Source organism: Paramormyrops kingsleyae, chromosome 8, assembly GCF_048594095.1.
Source record: "Paramormyrops kingsleyae isolate MSU_618 chromosome 8, PKINGS_0.4, whole genome shotgun sequence".
Taxonomy (NCBI): Eukaryota; Metazoa; Chordata; class Actinopteri; order Osteoglossiformes; family Mormyridae; genus Paramormyrops; species Paramormyrops kingsleyae.
The window spans coordinates 21,503,614-21,524,190 of record NC_132804.1 but is presented as its reverse complement, the minus strand read 5'-3'; the positions used below and the strand labels follow the sequence as shown (position 1 = coordinate 21,524,190).

The following is a 20,577-nucleotide window of genomic DNA, read 5'->3' as shown; positions in this document are numbered from 1 at the left end:
AATCCATAAATGTCACGAGTCTTTCCTGTTATCCAGTAATATTTTTGCTTCATATTTGTTGGAAAAAAATACACCTAGATGTTTTAGCATTCTGTCAGAATAGTCATATGCTTACCTAATAGGACTGCATACTGATTAACCTCAGGGACTAAAATATAGCAATTATGGGTACATTACTCATACACAGGCCGTGAAGGTATTCCATCCTGTTAGAGACATACACATAGTAATCACAAAATGTTAATGATAGACAATAATGGACCTTTCTTGGAGAGTACATATCCCTTATGCTGTCATAGTATTTTTTGTTCTTGAAATAACAAAACATGATAAAAATTGATGAATACACTTAATACATTTTCTCCGTAACATAGTCCAATAGATTGGAACTTTTTTTTAAAAAAAAAAGGTTGAAATAGTTGAAGCTTTGCACAAAAGGATATCACTTCCTGATAATGGTCTCAAAGACATTGTGGTGTTTTTGGAAGGTGAGAAAGTACATGTTAATACGGTGGAAGATGACTTCAGGGACACAGTACATGAGTAATATTGTACAAAACAACTATACTTTCACCTGATTTGTATGTATGATTACAGACAGTTTAGCCTAATCTATAACATGATTGAAAAACATTGAGATGCTGGTTGACAGTTCTTGTGGAAGTTTAGTATTTTGCAGAGGCCATAATGAATTTGAATGCATATGCAATGTAACAGCAATTTTCCTGTTTAAGCTGCCACCACCTTTTTAAACGGGTCGTCCCCAGATTCCACACAAAAACCCACAAACAAAAAACGGTAACAAATATTTTCCTTTCTTCTTTACAAAATATAAAGTTCCTAAAATGCCAGGTTTGGGTGAATGTAGGCAGAAATATGGGTATGCTATCTAACCTACTGAGCACTAAGCCAGCAACTAGCGCCACCCACCATCACGCAGTATTACACACCTCCAGAAGGTCTAAAGCGATAGGTTAGACTTTAACACACTTCATTATTATGCACAATTCATGATTTAACAAGATTAAAACAACCAGCAGTCGCCAAGACCCTCGGGTGTGTGTAGCTCAGTCCGTAGGCATCGGCGTCCCAAACGGCCACCAAAAACATACACACACAAAAATCAACACGTCGCACACAAAGTCCTCCCGAACGTTCCTCGCCGGTCCCTCCACCCGAAAGTTAATCCAGCATGGCCCCACACATCCTTCCTGCCAACTGAGCATCCAACACCGTCTATACCCCACGAAGCAACCCTGCCACCTCCCTCTCTCCGAACAAAGTCCTTCACCCTTAAAGCTTCCTCCAGGTGTCTGTCATTCAATCAAAATCAAGCCCCGCTAAATCCCCTGAACCGCTAAACACCCACGCGATGACATTTTCCCAGCGGCTACGTGCAGGATGAACAAGAATGTAACACGTTACGCCTGAATACACCGACTTCATGACGTTAAACTAAGGAACATGTGCTGGCTGAGCGTACTCGGATAATCTGTAAATAAACACCCCCTATCGCTACACCTACTACATCTGCAAACTAAATTCACCTTTCGCTGTAACGAAAATATGGTTACGCTTCAATCACACCCACCTGCAATATCGTGCTCTGATTGGCTGGTGCTTTGATAGACAAATCGGGGGCGTAGCACTCGGGGGCCAATTGCTTTTTAGGAGTACCTCATGAATATGATAATAATTAAGGAGTACTTAAAATCAACTCTGCCAGTTTTGTTTCTTTCCTCCCTCCTGTCAGTTGCCGGCAGTTAAGTCGCCCCTTAAACTTCTGATTTAAAACATGTCGGAGAAACTGCCATTCAAAGTCGGTCAGTATTGATGCTCTATTACTTAATTTGAATGTAATTCTTTTAGTTAAGTGCTGAGGTGAGAGCTTAGCTTGTTAGCTATCGCGTCATATGGTACGGTCGTGAAAGTCTCGTCTATCGTAAGGTGAGTATTACGTTAACATAATAGGTCAGATATTAACTAGCATTTCAAACGATCTTCGCTTGCTAATTATATTACACAGATTTAATCAGTAATCGGTTTCCCGGTCAGTGTGTAGCTGAGGATTACATTAGTTGATTTATTTGTGCGCATGCTTGCTATGTGAACAGGATATTTTCTGCTAATCGTTTTTGCGTTGCGCTGTTCTTTTTTAAATCCGATTCCTGACAAAATCTTCCGCGTGTGAAGCAAGGTGCATATATAAAACTTGGCTGCGTCTCAAGAGCGCATGGTTTCCAGCCGAAGACGGAATTCGTAAGCTTTGTAGAAAGGCGGTAGTTGTAGTCAATTTGGGTTGCTGAGCGCATTGACGTGCATTCGACGTGCTTGGTTTCAGGACTACATAGCGTAAGATGCATTGCGTCTAGCCGCCAGTTTTTGTCTGATTGACAGCTTCAAGCAAATGGTCGAAATGTAATACAAGAAACCACTGTTCAACTAGGCACGTGGAGCGATAAAAACTGAACTTGGGACTTTGCCTGAATTGCCGCCAAGGTTTAATGCAGTATATAAAAAAAACTTTAACAAAACTAGTACAGTAGTTTTTTAAAAATTGAGCTACAGAAATGTTTCGCTTCAGTGCACATTCAACTTTTTTGAGTCGATTGCTGTATGTCACGGATCTCCATCTCCGGTCCTGGAGAAATACTGTCCAGTAGGTTTTCTATCCCTACCTGATGCTTGATGAGCTAAACCTCTTCTCAGGTAAATACCAGGGCCAGGTGTGGCTCATCAGAAGCCAGGTAGGATAGAAAACCTACTGGATAGTAGCTCTCCAGGACTGGAGTTGGAGAGCCCTGTTCTGTGTCCATGAAATGCGGTTTGTCCTGAATTCCTTTAGAGGGTTTGCTTTGAAGGATTTTTACTTGGAGCATAACCTATTGACTTGCAAATGGACTTAAATTGGAGGTACCGCTGCTCTGTAACGTGTGGAGTAAGTGAATATTTTGCATGCCAGAAGTACAAAGGATTGTTTTGTTAATTGCAAGGGTGTTTTCTGTCCGGTGGGTGGTCAGTTTCTCTGGGTGACCGTGGACCTCTTAGGGACACTTTGATTGCCAGTATTGAGCCAGTTTTCAGTACTCGTGTCAGATGTGCGCCAGAAAAATGCAAACTGCCACAAAGTCAGAATGCATGAGATCTTCTCATGTTAATTGACAGCTGTCACACATGAACTGAAGTTCAGTCACTGAGTGAGTGGCTGCGTCTGGCACGTCTCTTTGTGACAGCGGACATCAGCCTGGCGGAATGGGGGCGCAAAGCCATCACCATCGCAGAGAACGAGATGCCGGGACTCATGAAGATGAGGGAGCTCTACGGGCACTCCAAACCAATGAAGGGTGCCCGCATTGCCGGCTGCCTCCACATGACACTGCAGACTGCTGTGCTGATCGAGACACTCCAGGCTTTGGGAGCAGAGGTGAGAAGGTCACGTTTCTAGCTGTGTGTTGATGGCTGGCATTTGTGCCTTTTAAAGCCTGAGGAACATTAGTTATAAGCTGTGTCTAGTCAACAGCTGCCAATCAGCATTGCTGTTCACCTGACTTGTAGATACCGTAGGACACACTAGGCTGTTGCCTATGACAGGGAGTCCATTCCTTAACTTCACCTGCGTCTTATGATGGAGTTCTGTTTTTTGTTTTTCCTTGAACTCATGGCTGGGCCCTAATATCCAAGTCTGAACCCGATTTGTAGTCTTTTCCTCCTCAGTGTCTGTTTTCTTGTGTGTGCTCTTCCTTCTTTCCCGCTATTTTACTTAAACTGTCTTCATTTCCTGTTTCCCCCTCAAATCCCTGTTCTTTCTCCATCCCACCAGGTGCAAGTCTTTTCCTAAGGTGTCCTAAGGTCAATAATTTCTGGTGGCTGACCATAACCATTAATTGTGCAGTTATGGTATGGCTGTAAATACACACTATCATTAACTTTTTCTGGCTCGAAAGTAAACTTTTGTCAGTTACTGGTTTTAGTATTGTAGCTTTCTTGGGTGTCGGTACTAAATTTCTGTCAGATGTTTAGCAATTTAAGAAGTCATTCTGTGCAAAATGTTTACTTCATTTTGAGTGCTAATATCTGTATCTCATGGCTGTATGCAAACCTATTTTATAAATGTGTGATTTTAAGAATTTCTGTAGGGTATGTGATTTAATGACTTAAGCCATAAATGATTAATTTTATATCATGTCCTGTGAGGCTCCCTAGGGTACATGATATCCTTCTTGGATGCTTTTTCTTTTATCAAAGTTTTATTTCCAAGTTCCTTTGAAGCAGAGCTGTGTTTGAGCCAAACTGTGTCCTTGTACCTTGTAAGCCAATCCGTCTGCCTCTTCCCACCCCCCACCCCCACCCCCCCACCCACCCACAGGTCCAATGGTCCAGCTGTAACATTTTTTCCACTCAGGACCACGCTGCTGCCGCCATCGCCAAAGCTGGGGTTCCAGGTGAAAAAAGAACCTCTTCTGTCCTTATGGACTTTTTGTTGATATCTTGTTAGAACGGAAGGTGACCAGATATTTCCCAATATGCCACATAATTACAGCAGCAGGTAGTTGTGCTCCCAAACATTCAATAAGTATCTTTGTATTGATTTATTGATAAGAAGTAATTGATAATTAACCGCCCATCTTATCCCTTCAGCCCCTGAAAGTTATACCCCTTAATGTAGGGGTGCATTGGATCACACAACTGTCAGCTCTGATCATATCGTGGCTTTTGAATTATGGATTGGATCATTTTTCTGATCAGCAAAAAAACAAAAGGATATAAATATAACTGCTTTCCATTTATTGGTAAAAAAAAAAAAAAACTTAAAAAAACACTTAAAGCAAGGAACTTTTAACAAGCCCCGTTCGCGTGAATACACACCTGCTTTGTCTGTACCTGTTCACCGCGACTCTGCATTGTACGGAATCCACGCAGGACGTTCGCTATTATCTTTTCTGACTTGTGTTAAGGTCATGACTTACTTTTCTCGTGATCTCAGGCCAGAGTTGCTTTCAACTTTCAACAAAATAACAAAAGTTATCTCGGGGAAAATAAAACTTGTAATTAGACATGCAGACAGCATTTTCTACGAGAGAAAAATGCATTCTAAATTCCATGGCTAATGCAGTTGAATCTGCACACTGTTTTTATTGCATTCTCCACTGAAAATCAATAATTCCCTCCCGTGTGCTACATATAAGGGGGAAATTCTTCACCATTGTTAGAAATGAATTTCAGTCCTTGAATGCTGGTCTTCTGTGACTTTAGGGGATTATTACTTTAAAAAGTAACAGTGGTGGCAAAACTGTTTCACACTGTTATGATTAAACTTTTGCAATTAATCCGCGGTTCACATGCATGCCGAACTATGGAGAGAATCCGTGCGGATCATGGACCAAAGATGGCCTGTTACACCACCGGCTGATTGTACGTTTGAGGGAATGGAACGAGGGGTATGAAATCAGTTTATTTGTGTGGCTGTTTTAATATTTCTTCATTGTCTTCCACTGTTGTTGGCCTCAGCTTTGTCTTTTTTGAGTAGATGCTCAATAACTGCTTGTTCGGTGGCTTGAGATGCAGGCTTCCCCCACACTGACTTGACGTCAGAAAATGCAAACTCCATAAACACTAATGTGTGCAGCCCTGAAGTTGCAAGATGAACACACTATTCTTTGAGCTGCACATTTCATACTACCGATGATAGTTAAAACTTGTAGAGTTTGGGGGGGGGGGGGTTTGTAGCTGTACCCTTATGGCTAAATGAGCAGCACCACTATCTTGGGGGGCCATGCTAACCTCTATAACCTCTATAAGTGATGTCCTGAGGACTTTGTACTCTGTGGCTCTTTGCTTTTGCTTAGAATCACAATAAGTCTCGTGACTTGTTCAAGTAGATAAGTGATGGAACGCCAGCCATCTTTACTTGGTTGTTTTGATATCCTGTGTGTCCCACAGCGAATATTAACCCTGAGGATGATCCTGTTCTTGGGTGTCTCAGGCTGATGTATTATGCTTCCAGTCTGCCATCTTCCCAGTGTCCTAGATGAAACTCTGATGTTATTGTGAGCTGTGAACTTATGAACGGCATCTCCAGAAACACTTATGTGGCTGTTGGGGAGTTTCTGGGCACCTTCATTTTATTCCCCCAAATATATGAAAGGTGAAGTTTCAGGTTTCGACAAGGATGCTAGTTGGCTTGGGTGGTAAGACTGCATTATGCTACATCCCCATATTTAGAAATTCCGAAGGGATTATTTTTAATATCGGTAAAAATACAGATGTTCCTCTTTGTATTACACTTATACAGAGATGCTGTATTGTCATGCCCAGCATTGAAAATGACTGGAGCCTCACTTAAGCTGATAATGCACCGTAATCTATGACAATGGTGTCAATAAACAAAGGGTGGTTTTTATTTATTTTTTTAACTCCTCATAGTATACCCCTCATTAATATTTTAGCCATATTACTAATCTTCTTATCAAATTGTCGCAGAAAGTAATCGTAGGTATAGTAGCGAAAAATGCCGGCAACCAGATATATTTTTACACCTGTCATCTAAAACAATGGAGTTGTCTCCTTATTTCACTCGTGCTCAACTTCCACACTGATGGCTTTCTCTCTGATTCCAGTTTGCCGTAGCCTACATGATTTACTATAACAATACTATAACATACTGCATGCATGGGCAAATGACTAGAAAGTATTACTGTATGGGGGGGGGGAAATAGATACCACCCAAGCCTAGAAGCTAGTCTGTCACCAATGATCATCCACCCAGATCCTGATACAGTAAGCTCACCATGTGGTTTGTGGAATTTTTGGTTAGCAGGCGAAATTGCGGTAAAAGTCATTCCTTTCTTTAAGGTTCTCTTGCTGCACCTTTTGGCCAAGGTAGCTAAATTGTTCCAATGATAAGTCATCTAGAGTAGTTGCTTCAGATTAGAGGTGTCTAAGTGGCTAATCTGAAGTAAATGTTTTGCAGTTTACGCGTGGAAAGGGGAGACGGATGAGGAGTACATCTGGTGCATTGAGCAGACCCTCTATTTCAAAGATGGCCAGCCGCTGAACATGATCCTGGACGACGGCGGCGACCTCACCAACCTGGTGCATCAAAAGTACCCCAAGCTGTTGGCAGGTGATCCTCCTCCGTCGCTTCTGGAGGCATCGCCCTTTGGTTTTGCATTCACTGTGTGCCAGTTCGTTGTTCTTCTCTTAACCTGATCAATACTCCTTTTTATTTCTGGACTGTTCACTGGTGATTTATTTTTAAGCTATGTTTTAAGGATTTACCACCACACAAGTATTTCATGGCTGTAACAAGCTGTATTGTAACCACAATTGAATGTCGTGGTACCTGGCACGGTTACGAAAAGTGACGATGTATTCAGGAAGTGAAAGATTGAGTGCTGTGGACGTTTGTGTTTTTTTTTTTTTTCTCCTCATGATCATATCACGTGGGAGCCAAGGACGGAACAACTTGTTTTTTCGCAGTGGTCTAGGAGTTGGATTAGGATGTTGACAGTATGACTATGAAGTAATAGGAGAAAAGGGTAATCTAGGTTACAGGGCAATACGGGTCAGAAAATCAACCAGATGTGTTTCTGTGTTCACTCTGTATAACGATAAAGAGCGGCTTCGTTTGTGCTGACTCATGCTGATCATATGAATTGCATTTCTCTTGGAAAGTCCTTTTCTGTGTCTGGGTATTTAACATGCTGATGGAATAAAAAAAAAATGCTGTCTGAGAAAAGCCCTTCTGTAGAGCTAAATAATTTAATATATAATGTAATATAACAGATGAATAAAAGTATTAAGTTTAGTGGCAATGTAAGCCACTGGCATCTGATTTAAAGAGGATCAGTACTGTAGTAGCATTAATTAATTATGTTAACCAAATACAAAATTTAGTCCTAATATTTTTGTGAGCCCAGTTCAAATTCACGGTTGTTGGGCCAGTATTAAGGGCAACAGAGTGTAAACAAAACAGACTGACAGCTCCAGCTCCTACTAGTGAATATTTCCACTTGAATCCTATTATTCATGAGATTAAACATTATTGTCTGTGTGACCTTCATCTTGTACTGTCAAGGCAGCCCAGTAAAGGCCGTCTCCACTTGGCCAGCTTCTGGGCAAGCTGTAGGTGTTGCTACATGGCTGAAACCTTCACGTCTCAGCATAGCTTGGCCCAGATGAAACGGCGAAAACATCACAACCTTTGTGGCAGGTTCTAGTACGACGTGACGGTGACAAAGACGGGTCATGGTGTAGGGCAGGATTTGCAAGTTCATTTTTATATAAAATGCCCAATAAAATTACCTTTTTAAATTGAGCTCCTCTATGGGGGTATCTCAGTTGACCATTTCAAATGGTTTCTCTTGCTGTTATCCTCATGCAGATGAGCACTGATTTATTTGTGGTGGGGGAGGGGTGCGTTTATCAAAATTAGTCATAGCAGCTTGTGTGCACTTTTATTGTTTTCTAGTACTGCAGTATATTGTTGCCTAAATGCAGTAAGTGTTACTAATGCTGATTTCGGTGTTCTAAGAGTGTGTGTGTCTTTACAGCGAGGCTGTGTATATTAGTGTACCGGTCACCTGTAGTCTATAATCCCTAAGGATTATATTTCTACACATGTGTTCATCTTGTCCACCATAATGAAGCAGCCTCCCAGCCCTTTTTGTGGCTTGTTCTGGCTGGCTCTCTTTTTTTCTGGCATTTAAAAAAAAATCATCATGTTTCGCTTCTTAATGATCTCTGAAATGGATATAAAACTTTTATTCAAGGGATAAATTAGATACCAGCAGGCATTACGCCTTTGGATTTCCTGTTCAGAGGTCTAATAAAGTTTAATGGGAGAACCAGGAAGCAGTTAAGGTTGTGGACCAGAAGGGCACTTGTTATATGGTTCCTCTTGGCGAAAAAGAAAGGGGGAAAAAAAGGGGGAAATTAGATCCGAATCCACTAACAGCATTGCTGTTGAGCAACTTTGGTTTAGGTTCTGTGGTTAAATTTTCACTTGTGTTAAATAGCAGGAGGGTAGGACCTCACCAGTATTCCATGAAGTCCTGTCATTCCATACATCTTTCAGTAGGGGGAAGCTTAACTCCACAAAACCAAACTATGGTATGACTTGAATACTTGAACAGGCTCACCTAACCAGTGGCCTGTACTACGAAGCGGGGTTACTGCCTTATCGGGGTAACTTGTCGGATTTAAGGTACCACAGTTTAAATCGACTTCATGTTCATTCACTTACATTTTGCCCAGACTACCTTAAATCCAACAAGTTAACCTGATAAGCCAGTAACCCCGCTTCGTAGTACAGGCCCCTGAGTTGGATCCCTGACGTTCAGAGTAGCATTTTTAAAATAACTCGCCTGAATCGTGTAGTGGAAATATCAGTTGATCTACACGTATTTTCTTTTTTGAGGAATCGCCCGACTGTAACATGGAGTAAACGCAGTGTGATTGATCCGGATGCTACCTGATGTCCTCTCCCGTTTAGTAAAGGTCTTCTGTTGTATCTGCCACAGGGATCAAGGGAGTCTCTGAGGAAACGACCACTGGGGTGCACAACCTGTACAAAATGCTGAAGAAGGGCGAGCTCAAAGTCCCCGCCATCAACGTCAACGATTCTGTCACCAAGGTCCCTCCCACCCCAACTGCAAATACCGTTCGCCATTAAAAGGGCTGCTTGGCTGACCAGTTCCTATATTCACCCCCCCCCCCCCTTTTTAACTTTAGAGCAAGTTTGACAACTTGTACGGCTGCAGAGAGTCTCTGATCGACGGGATCAAGCGCGCCACCGACGTGATGATCGCCGGCAAGGTGGCCGTGGTGGCGGGTTACGGCGACGTCGGCAAGGGCTGCGTGCAGGCTCTGCGCTCCTTCGGCGCCCGGGTCATCGTCACGGAGATCGACCCCATAAATGCTCTGCAGGCTGCCATGGAAGGTGCGCGTCTGCTCAGTGCTGCTCTTTTGGTTTTGGTGTTTTTTTTTTAATACAAAATCGTATCCTGTGTGTAATAAAGTTTAATGGGAGAACTTCAAAGCACTTGGGTTTTGGACAACCAGGGCAGGATAAATGCTTTATATCCATTAGTACCTCGTAAAATATTGCTCTTTACAAACATTTTACTGAAAATTGTACCATGTCCAAGGGTTCAGATCTCACCGTTTCTACCATGAGTATTGCTGGTCAAAGAGGATTGTGATACAAATACCAGCATAAAAGAGCAGGTGGTTTGGCAGGTTAAGGATCTCGCAGTACATCAGTATACAAACCCCCCCTGCTCTCTTCCTTTTTTGACTAAATTTTTATAGTAGTTGCATAAAATCATGCCCTGTGTGTGTTTTCCCCCTTTGTTTTAGTGGGAAGATGTGGGATAATTAATTTAGTTTTTTTCCCTTTCAACACAGGGTACGAAGTCACCACTATGGAGGAGGCCAGCAAGGAGGGGAACATCTTTGTCACAACGACAGGCTGTGAGGACATCATCATGGGCAGGTCAGTGGTCTGTCGCCATGTCGATACCTCATACCTCAGCCTGGTTCCCTGTGACATCCAAACATGCCGACTGGGTGGGTGGGGGGGGGGTGATCCTGTGCAGCTTGTCCTAGAGGGATGAAGACAACTGCTTTTATGGTAATTGTTGGTCTGTCGTTAAAAAAAATATATATATATATATGTGTGTGTGTGTGTGTGTGTGTGTGTGTGTGTGTGTGTGTGTGTGTGTGTGTGTGTGTGTGTCGTGGGGTTTTTAAACCCCACGCCCCCCCCCCCCAACCCAGGAAGTAGTATGTGTGATGTATGTATGTATGTATGTATGTATGTATGTATGTATGTATGTATATGTGTGTGTGATATATATATATATATATATATATATATCACACACACACATACTACTTCCTGGGTTGGGGGGGGGCGTGGGGTTTAAAAACCCATTAAAGTCTGTGTTCTTTCTCTACTGCGAGAAAAGATGTGTGGTGCAATTAAAGCCTCACGCTGCAGCTTCAGTGCGACTTCTCTCTCGTCTGATTTACCTTAATGACCTATACAATCAAAAACTGAAACCGAAGGAAAGGCATAGAACATATGCAGAAGTGGTCATGTTTGATCTTCCCCCCCCCCTCCCCCATCTAGCTAGCAAACACTTGTTCAGTATAGGGTCATGGTTATGGGAGAGCCTGTCCCAGGACACATGCCCTGCACAAGACGCCAGTCTGTCACAGGGTATATGCCAGTGGTTCCCAAACTTTTTCCAGCCACGTACCCCTTGAGACATGTCAGCCTCAGCCGCGTACCCCCTGCTACCAACGACTCTTAATTAGTGTCTATAAATAGATTGCAATACCGCATGCATAAAAATACCGTAAATACTGCACAGTCGATTATTTCTCACCACCAAATGAATTTATTAATATATTTTAGTAATAGATTGTTGCTATCCAGTGGGAGAATTTCACAGTAGGGATGGGCACGGAAAAGGTTTTTGGTTCCCGTCCCATCCCATTCGCGTTGGAGGGTTTACATTCCCGTCCAATTTAACCGCCAAATTTTCAAAACCCATTCCCATCCCGTTCAGTCCCGTGGGATGTCATTCCCGTACCGTCCCATTCCCGTCAAATTTCAAAAAATCTTCTATCGCTCCCGTGTTTTTCATATATTTCCTTTAGCGCTTGTTTTCCGCGACCAGAGTGGCAGATATTTTTGACTAGGGTCCTGGGAAAGTTGCACCAGCATCATACTGGTGCATGCCATGGCAGAATTTCAGAATAGAAAAATACGCAGGACTTTATTTAATGTGCGGTTAGACGCTGTTAGAGACAGTTAAGTTATCTGTGACAAAGCTCTCCAGTGAGTGTCATGCCCCGATCGTCCGCTCCTTCCGTGTGCCAATCCCCCTCGTTAACCCTGTGTGGATTCCCCGTGTTTACCAGCTGTTCCTGATTGTTGTCAAACTTGTCATTAGTCCATTGTATTTAGTCTGTGTTTCCGTTTGTTTCTCCAGTCCTGTCATTGTATTGTAATTCTGCTTTACCGCTAGTGTGTGTTCCTTTTGCTCATTAAACCCCGCATTCCCCCGATCCTATGTCTCCTCGCCTCTGCTTCCCCGGTCAGCGTTATGACAGTGAACCTACTTCCATGCTGCAATGTGAACATTTGCCATGTTCCTAAAAATTCTGTTTATTGCACAGTGTCTGACCACACAGACAGAGATCATACTGGACATATCAACTAGACATATTTTCCACTATTACAGATTGATGTCTTGCATATACTGATTTTATCGATTACTGAAGAACATACAATATAATTAATACCAATTCTTTTCACTGTAAAAATAATTCCCATGGTTGTTCATATTCTCATTCTTACTTAATATATACTTTTTAATAATATATATAATGAACCGAATCAGGCTTAATCAAGATAGGTGATCTATCACTTTAATGATCCCCAAAATTAACCTCCTGGACCGGACAAATACAAATTAACGAATGATTAAACATTATATGCGTCTCTCTTTTTGTATGTTTTCTAAATAAGACCGTGTGCCCATACCCAACTGTAATAGCGATTTAAAGCGATCTATTCTTTTAGTATTTATGTTAAAGCAAGACATTTATTTTATTACTGTTGTGGGATTAATCTTTGGAAACACTTAAATTTAATAAGCACAAAAACATATGACATAAACACGACTGTATTTTGTGTTTTCCGGCTTTTTTGGAGGTCACCGACTCCGCTGTTGAGAGAATTACTGACTGTCTCGTTGTGAGAATTCGTGATTCCCCCCGCTCCCTCGCGTACCCCCTACAGCCTCTTGCGTACCCCAGAGGGTACGTGTACCCTAGTTTGGGAACCGCTGGTATATGCTATATGTAGGTCAGAAATGCCATTTTGGGAGGGAAGCTGGCGAATGCATGTAAGCTCCGCATGCAGCGAGGTGAGGATTCGGACCCCAATCCCGGAGGTGCGGTGCAGCAGTGCAGGCTTGCCGCTGGGCATTTAATGCGGCAGCCAACGCATTTAATGAGTGTGTTTACTCAAAATTTTCAGTAATTCAGTTCGCAAACAAGCTACAGGACACAGCAATAACTTCTTAAATAGCTTTAGTACTGCATAGTGCAGCTCATTACATTGTGAGTTTGCCTAATATGATTTTTTTTCAATTATTTTTAAGGAACATTTTGAGATGCAGTCCACGGTAATAATTATGGTTGTAATGGTAGTTGCATTGCACTAAAAAGCGAGATGGTTAACGGTCTCAGTTCAAATGACTGCTCATGTGAGCCATAAACAAGGCTCCATCCAATGTATCTCTCTGTACCCCATCCTCCAATGAACTGTTTCTTTGAAGGTTCCCTTCTGCAAGGTGGACTTTGGCACACTTTGTAAACAAGGGACTGATTTACAGACTGTTTATATGGTGGTTTTGCACATTTAAGGGCATGGCAGCAAAAGACGTGATTTTTGTTTGCCACAAATGACTGCAGTAACGTAGTAATCCTTCTGATCCAGTTAAATACACAAACGAAATGTGGAATTCTTCTGAGACCAGAAATTTTGTAACGAACCTTTCCTTGTTTCCTTGTTCCGTTACAGCTTTGAATGGGGAGGGGGAGGTTAAAATCGTTACAAAATTCCCTTTAGTTTAGGAAAGCTGTAACAAAAACATGCCCCAAATGTGAACATGGCTGCTGCTAGCTCCTAAATGCATCCATCCAAATGGATGCTTCTGGAAGTGGGAAATGCCATGTTGATTTAAGAGATGCAGTAAACAAATATTTCCATGTCGATTTAACTGATTAACGCTGCTGCCTAACAGATGAGGCTGCTTACGTACTTTCTCATGCATTTTAGGTTCCATTAAAGGTGTCAAACAGGAGAAATATATTTGTGATTTAATCCAAACTATAAAAAGGTTCGTTGGTACGGCTGCAAAATGTTAGAATCTCCAGCAAGCAAAAAGTGATTGGAATTATGAGGGATCCAAAAAGAATAAAATTCTGCTTAATATTTAGCCTTATTTGAATATCATCTTTTTTTTTTTTTTTAAAAAAGGTTATCATTAAACATTTTTCTCTTTCCTATGCCCTGTCCACACGTACATGGGTATATTTTAAAACGTACCTTTTTCTATAAGTCTTGGGCTTTTGTCCACACGTAAACAGCGTCTCAGGTCACTGAAAACGGAGCTTTAGCAAAACTCCATCCAGGGTGAAGATTTTAAGAAACTCCGTTTTCAGTGTCGACATGTAGATAGGGAAAACAGAGTTCTTGGCTCGAAATGTCAGATTGTTTGCCGTTGTCCACTCTGTTTAACGTCAGAGCGTGCGCTGTTTGTTGTATACATTAGGTGAGTTTGAGCAATGGCGGACTTAGCCGAAATAGTGCTTGTGCGAACCTTGCTGACAGGACTTCTTACATGTGTACAGATAAATGTTCAGTCACTCTCGCATTATATTGATCAACACAGGCGTCGGAATGTGCACCATGGTTTTCAACTTAACAGGACTGGCAATTAGGCTTCTGATTGGCTAACATGGCAGTACGGTTAGAGTTATAATGCCGCCTGTTGTTTTGGCATGCTTTTGACAGCGCATTTTAGCGGTTTCATGTGGACGGAAATCTTTTAGAAGAGAATGTTAGTGTGGACGGGGATTTTTATTTAAAACTGAGGAGGAAAAACACCGTTTTAAAAATGTTAACGTGTGGACAAGACACTAGAGTTAATCCGATTTGTTTCTTTTTCAATCAGTACAAATGGAGTGCTTATGATTCTTTTTCATCATCATCGTCCTGTAATGTCTCAGGGTTTTTGATTCAGCCCCTTTCAAGCCTCAGTTTTCTGTCTTGAGCTGACGCTGCCCACACCCAGTTTTGAACACACACACACACACACACACACACACACACACACACACACACACACACACACACACACACACACACACACACACACACACACACACACTGTGACCTCTGCTGGTTAGTGTTAGCAGCAGATGTTTGGCCTGCTCCTAAACATGCCTCCAGATCTCTGGTTGTTGTGACAAGTCCACGGCAGTCAGCCTTGAATATTTACTTTCCTGTGATGCCGTTCAGAACGCCTGAAAAAATCTTTCCAACTTTTTCCCCCCACTATTTTCAGCTATGCTTATGGGCTAAATATTTATAATTTTGTGCTCTTCTGATGTGTATTTTAATGTCAGAATTATTGCATTACTCAGGAACAGTCCTTTACAAGCACAACATCACATATGGTCCCTATGCCAGTCATCTGATTTGATTACTTTATATATTTGTGTGCAGAAAATAGCTACAGCCTTTGTGTCCCCCCCCCCTCCCAGATAATTTCCAAATTAATATAACTACAGAGCAGAGACTAGAACACAATGGCATAGTTTGAAGAAACAAAGTGTTTTTTTTTGTTGGTCACGCTTTTATTTGTTAAATTACAGTTAAATAAAGGAGAATGTCCTTATGATTGGGAATCTCTCACACTTTGAATTTTCTAAGTCCTCTTCTAAATCCTGCAACCTTTAATTAAATCAGATGTAGGGCTGGGCATCGTTCAAAAATTCTCAATACCAGAACAATACCTTGATTTCGATACCGTTTCCTGAACAATACTTTTTTTGATGCCAATTTTCAACAACAAAAATATGTTAAATATTAAAGCACAAATCTTTTATTTAAGCAAGTCATTTTGTTTGTTAGTCATTGGTTAGTTACTGGGGGGAGCAATGGCGGTGCTTGTGGTCAAGCAAATAATCACTGCAAATAATCACTGTAAGCACCTCCACAGTAGTGCCTCTGAGGAACTGCAGTCAGACAGAGTTCCGATGATCTCACGCACAAACACACACACACACATACACATGCACACCAGTTCCCACTCTCTCTGGGTGTTTCATGTGATATGCGACGATGTAGTCATCCATTATACGGGGGCATATTTGCAAGTCTTACTGGTGCGCCTAGTTATAAAATTTAGTCACACTGTCTCCAAAAAATGGTCGCAGTCTGGAACCCTGTGGAGCTACACTTTTGATTTCTTAGAATCTTTTTTTTTTTTTACCATGCGACAAACAAAAATAACACGTACACACGAGCCAGTTCACGGGTTTGTCTCTGGGCATATGTTTTTCCTCTGTGTTTGGCTGTCTGATGTAAAGCTACACAATCGCCAGACATTTTAGGTCTTTACACAAGTACGCTGCATGCTTATTAGCTCACAGATGCTGAGATTTACTGTATGGGTATCAGAATTTGACAGCGATAGGATCGAAGCATTTCAGCCGTTACTACAAAATTACCAAAGTTCAGTATCCAGCCCTAATCAGATGGAGCAAAATCAAAATCATACCGTGGTAAAGCTTACGATTTATACCTCTGACCAGCACTAGGTTATGCAGCTTCCATTTTTACAAGGCAGATGTTTTTCTCTGGAATGCCATCGAGGTCAAAACCCTCTGAATCAACACGTCAAATCCGTACGTCTTAACACATTCATTTTTACCATCTTAACGCATACATTTCCGGCATCTTAAGACATACAATTTTAACGTGTAGATTCAGAGGGTTTTGACCTTGGTGTTCCATAGTTTACCTCACTTGTACCACTTGCACAGTACTATATACTTTGTCTTTTTTTCTCTTGAGAAAATAGTGTTGGGGGTTTTTGTGTAACGCTGCTGGACAACCAAAAATTCCCCACAATGATCAATGAAGCTTTACCTTCTTTTGTAAGAGGAAGGTTGGCACTATAGCTCAGTGGGTAGCACTATTAATTTGCCAAGAATATTTGCGGTTTTCTCAAATGCTTTATCTTCAATCTTGCAGTTCTAATCAGTCTCAAAATTTCCTGGTGTTTTTTATATTGGGGTATTTAAGGTGTTTCTATCGGCATCTCTTTAGCTTTTGAGTGCATGCATATCAATTCTGTACACAGTTGAACACGTGTGGTCCTCCCCCTGACAGGCATTTTGAGAACATGAAAGAAGATTCCATAATTTGCAACATCGGCCACTTTGATTGTGAGATCGACGTGAAGTGGTTGAATGAGCACGCCGTCGAAAAGGTCAACATTAAACCTCAGGTACTGTTACGGTGTTGTTCTTTGCAGTGGCTCTAAGCAAAGTTAAGGAGGGAAGGTGATTACCAGTGTAAGGAATGGACCTTTAATTTAAGTCACATTTTTAATAAGTGATGTTCAAGTATACATAATAGGGAGAGTATACAGTGGGGTGGGACCGACCTAGAGCTTTCATGCTCTTCTGTACAGTTGCAGAGTAACTAAAGCTAGGTAGATGTGTGCAGACTGCTCAACTCCTGGAGAGTAATATGTGTAGATGTAGAATTGTAACTTCTTATGCAAGTATTTGTGTCCCACGAAGTAGAAATTCTTCTCCACTGGGAATGATGTCCATGAGGACTCTGCAGGTCATGTGTCACTGATGGGTCACTTTGGAGAGCAATTGGAAAGTAGTTCTTTCGTCAGAAGCTGGTCAGCTACCACAGCTATGGCTGCCTAAAAAGGATACACTTGCTAATTCTACCTCTAACCCAATGTGGAATTCTTCTGAGACCAGCAATTCTAGGGTCCTGCCAAACAGTTCCACAGATTCTGGCCAAATCTGTGTTGCTGTGCTAGGATGCAGCATTGTGCTACATTGTTTCCTGTTTGACCCAGTTACAAAGGTGAAAGTGACAGTATGTCAATTACTGTGATAAATGTGCTTATTTTTTGTTTTAACCAATTTCTTTGCTATAACAAATCCATCATGGCTTTCTTCATTGAATTTGGCACTATGACAACTACCATCCCTTTTTACTAAATTCCGCTGGTTCATTTGTGGTTCTTGTCTTTAGGTGGACCGCTACCGTCTGAAGAACGGACGTCACCTCATTGTCCTGGCCGAGGGCAGATTGGTGAACCTGGGATGTGCCATGGGTCATCCCAGTTTTGTCATGAGCAACTCGTTCACCAACCAGGTGTTGGCCCAGATTGAGCTGTGGACAAACACCAGCAAGTACCCGCTGGGTGTGTACTTCCTGCCTAAGAAGGTGAGTTCCAAGAGACATTCTAATCTGCTAGATTTGTAGCATTTTCTGTATTTCACATGTCACTACAAATTTTCTGTGACTTGCATAGATTAACATGAACCAAAATGAATATTAGCATTTGACAATTGTCAGTTTGCTAGCTGTCTCGCTTGTTTGTTAATTTAACTAGATATACTTGGGTACATTGGGTGAAATTTATCTTTCATCACATGTCACTAGCCATGACAGACTGTCTTGCTCTTCAAGCATCGTCTGCGGTTTAATTTGGGATATGGTCAAATGCTACTTTAATGTTTATTGAACAGTTAATTTTGTTTGCATTTATATCATATGTCCCAGTGTTTATTTGCCAATAAATTTCCTGTGTTTCAAGTATGGGAACAGCTGGGTTTTTCTGAACGAGACATTTGCGATAAGCAAACCACTGTACGCTGTTGTGGGGGAAAGATTTGTTAACCTTTTGGAATAATCTGGATTTCTGCATGAAATTCATGTGTGGAATCCCCATGGGAACTTGTATCAGAGGAAACTGCTGCGATCCAAAAAACATTGCTGAAGGTCTCAAGTCTGCCGAAGACCTCCTGGATGTTCCATAGTACTACTGGAACAATATTCTCTTTACAAATGTGATGAAAGTTTTAGTAAAATTATGTGTGGCCGCTCTGTGGCCTCTAGTTTGGATGGCTTATGATCGTTGAGGTACCTGTGATATCCAAGTTCAGGAAGTATCAGGAAATTCTGCAGTAGTGTCAGGACATCTATCTGATCTATATCTCAAAAGATGTTGGGTCTTGCAACTTGAGTCATGCAACTCGCTGGTATAAATCAACAATATGGCTCCAAACTACAGAATTTCTGTATTCTAAAATGTGTTAAGTCAGAGTCCCGACCACTCCATCCCACTGAAGTGCGGTGGTGTCATCTGACATTTTGTGTGTTCAACTAAGACTGTCTTTGTTATGGCTTAATGAGAACTCCACAAACTTCTCCCAGTTTTAACTATTTCAGGTCTTGCAAATGATGTCTAGAAAAGAATTTTTGAAATTTAAGTATGTATGTGTTAAAAAAAAAAAAAAAAAAAAAAAAAAAAAATGGTTGAGTCTCGTAATTGGGCTTGGACGCTGAGAGTCTCGTAATTGGGCTTGGACATAGTGGTATGCTATGCTGCATAAAGACTCGTCCAGGCTGAGTGACGCACAAATAAACTGTGATAAGTGTCTCGTTCTCTATCTGGAGCTTGGCAGTTCAACTAAGCTGGAGGATATTGGCTGTGTGAGACCTGCAAGAGACCCCAGTCATCTCTCTCTCTCTTGCCATCGCTAGAATTCCTATGAATTGGGTGGTGGGGGGGCTGAAAAGGTTGATCTAAAGCCAAGGGGCCCATGCCGACCACTGAGAGTTCATCTTTGTGACAGGATGCCATGTTTTTATGAATCCACAACTTTTCAGCAAAAGAGCTGTTCCTGTGATTTGCAGCCTTCCAACAAGGACATCTCAATTATCTCACTGATCATTTATGAGGGTGTCTGGTGCTGAATTAAAAAATTTGCTTTGTACACAAAGCACCACAGCATCTTATGAAATTGTTCCAATTTACAAATATGATTGCGAAGAAAAAATAAATAAATAAAAATTCCCAGGAAGAATAGTGATGGGTGGGTGGGGGCTGAAACGTTTTATTAGGTTTTGAAGACTCATGGGACATACATATTTTATTAGACAGGTTTAAATTGTAATTATAATAGCATTTATTTGAAGTGTGTGTGTATATATATTTTTCTTCTTGCTTTCTAGCTGGATGAGGAGGTAGCTGCTGCCCACCTGGACAAATTGGGTGTGAAGCTGACGAAGCTGACAGAGAAGCAGGCCAAATACCTGGGTCTGCCTCGTGAAGGGCCCTTCAAACCCGACCATTACCGCTACTGAGCGTCGCTCGGGACCTTGCCAGCCAGTCGACCACCACCGGCTGCTTTTGTAGCATTTTGACGTGCTGCATAAGCCTTAAACAGCCGCTATCTTCATCTTGCACACCTTCAAGCTTCAACCAAAACGTTGATGGGGGGGCAGTAAAGTGTCCAAAGCCACATTTTTTGCTGTGTTGCATTTCTGTTTTTTTTTTTTTTTTTTTTTTTGGACTCTTCTTCTCTTCAGGGTATAATTATTTTTAAGAGAATTGGTGATTTCGGGGGGGGGGGGTTCCTATACTAACAGATGCTTGTGAAATATTTCATAAAAATTACTGGTCTCATAATTCCATGATTTTGCTGGCACTGAAAATGGTAATTTCAAGAATTTTAAAGATTACATTTTCCCCATTAATGAATTACCACATTGGTGTCTGTGTCTGTTTACATCACTGGCCAGCCCCTTCCGTACTAAGCTGTCTTAAGATGAGAGCCTGGGTGTGGGTGAATTTGAAAATGCTGGTTGTTTGATGGATTTTGTCCTGAGTGTCCGATTCCACACTTATTCTACGGTCATCGCTGGAATAAAGGATGCTTTAAAAATGG

General features: G+C 41.6%; 1 protein-coding gene across 2 annotated transcripts; it reads left to right on the top strand.

Moving 5' to 3' along the window:
* The first annotated feature begins 1,679 nt into the window (after positions 1–1,679).
* ahcy (adenosylhomocysteinase) lies at positions 1,680–20,577 on the top strand. Of its 2 annotated transcripts, none has more exons than XM_023795465.2 (10): positions 1,680–1,823; positions 3,234–3,424; positions 4,367–4,442; positions 6,971–7,123; positions 9,522–9,634; positions 9,733–9,940; positions 10,408–10,495; positions 16,982–17,099; positions 17,873–18,067; positions 19,862–20,577. In XM_023795465.2, exons 1-10 carry the CDS (start codon positions 1,796–1,798, stop codon positions 19,991–19,993), a joined length of 1,302 nt encoding a protein of 433 aa, XP_023651233.1. In that variant the 5' UTR covers positions 1,680–1,795; the 3' UTR covers positions 19,994–20,577. The 2 variants fall into 2 exon arrangements, with proteins under 2 accessions (XP_023651233.1, XP_023651234.1); XM_023795466.2 differs by having other exon boundaries at positions 1,808–1,947.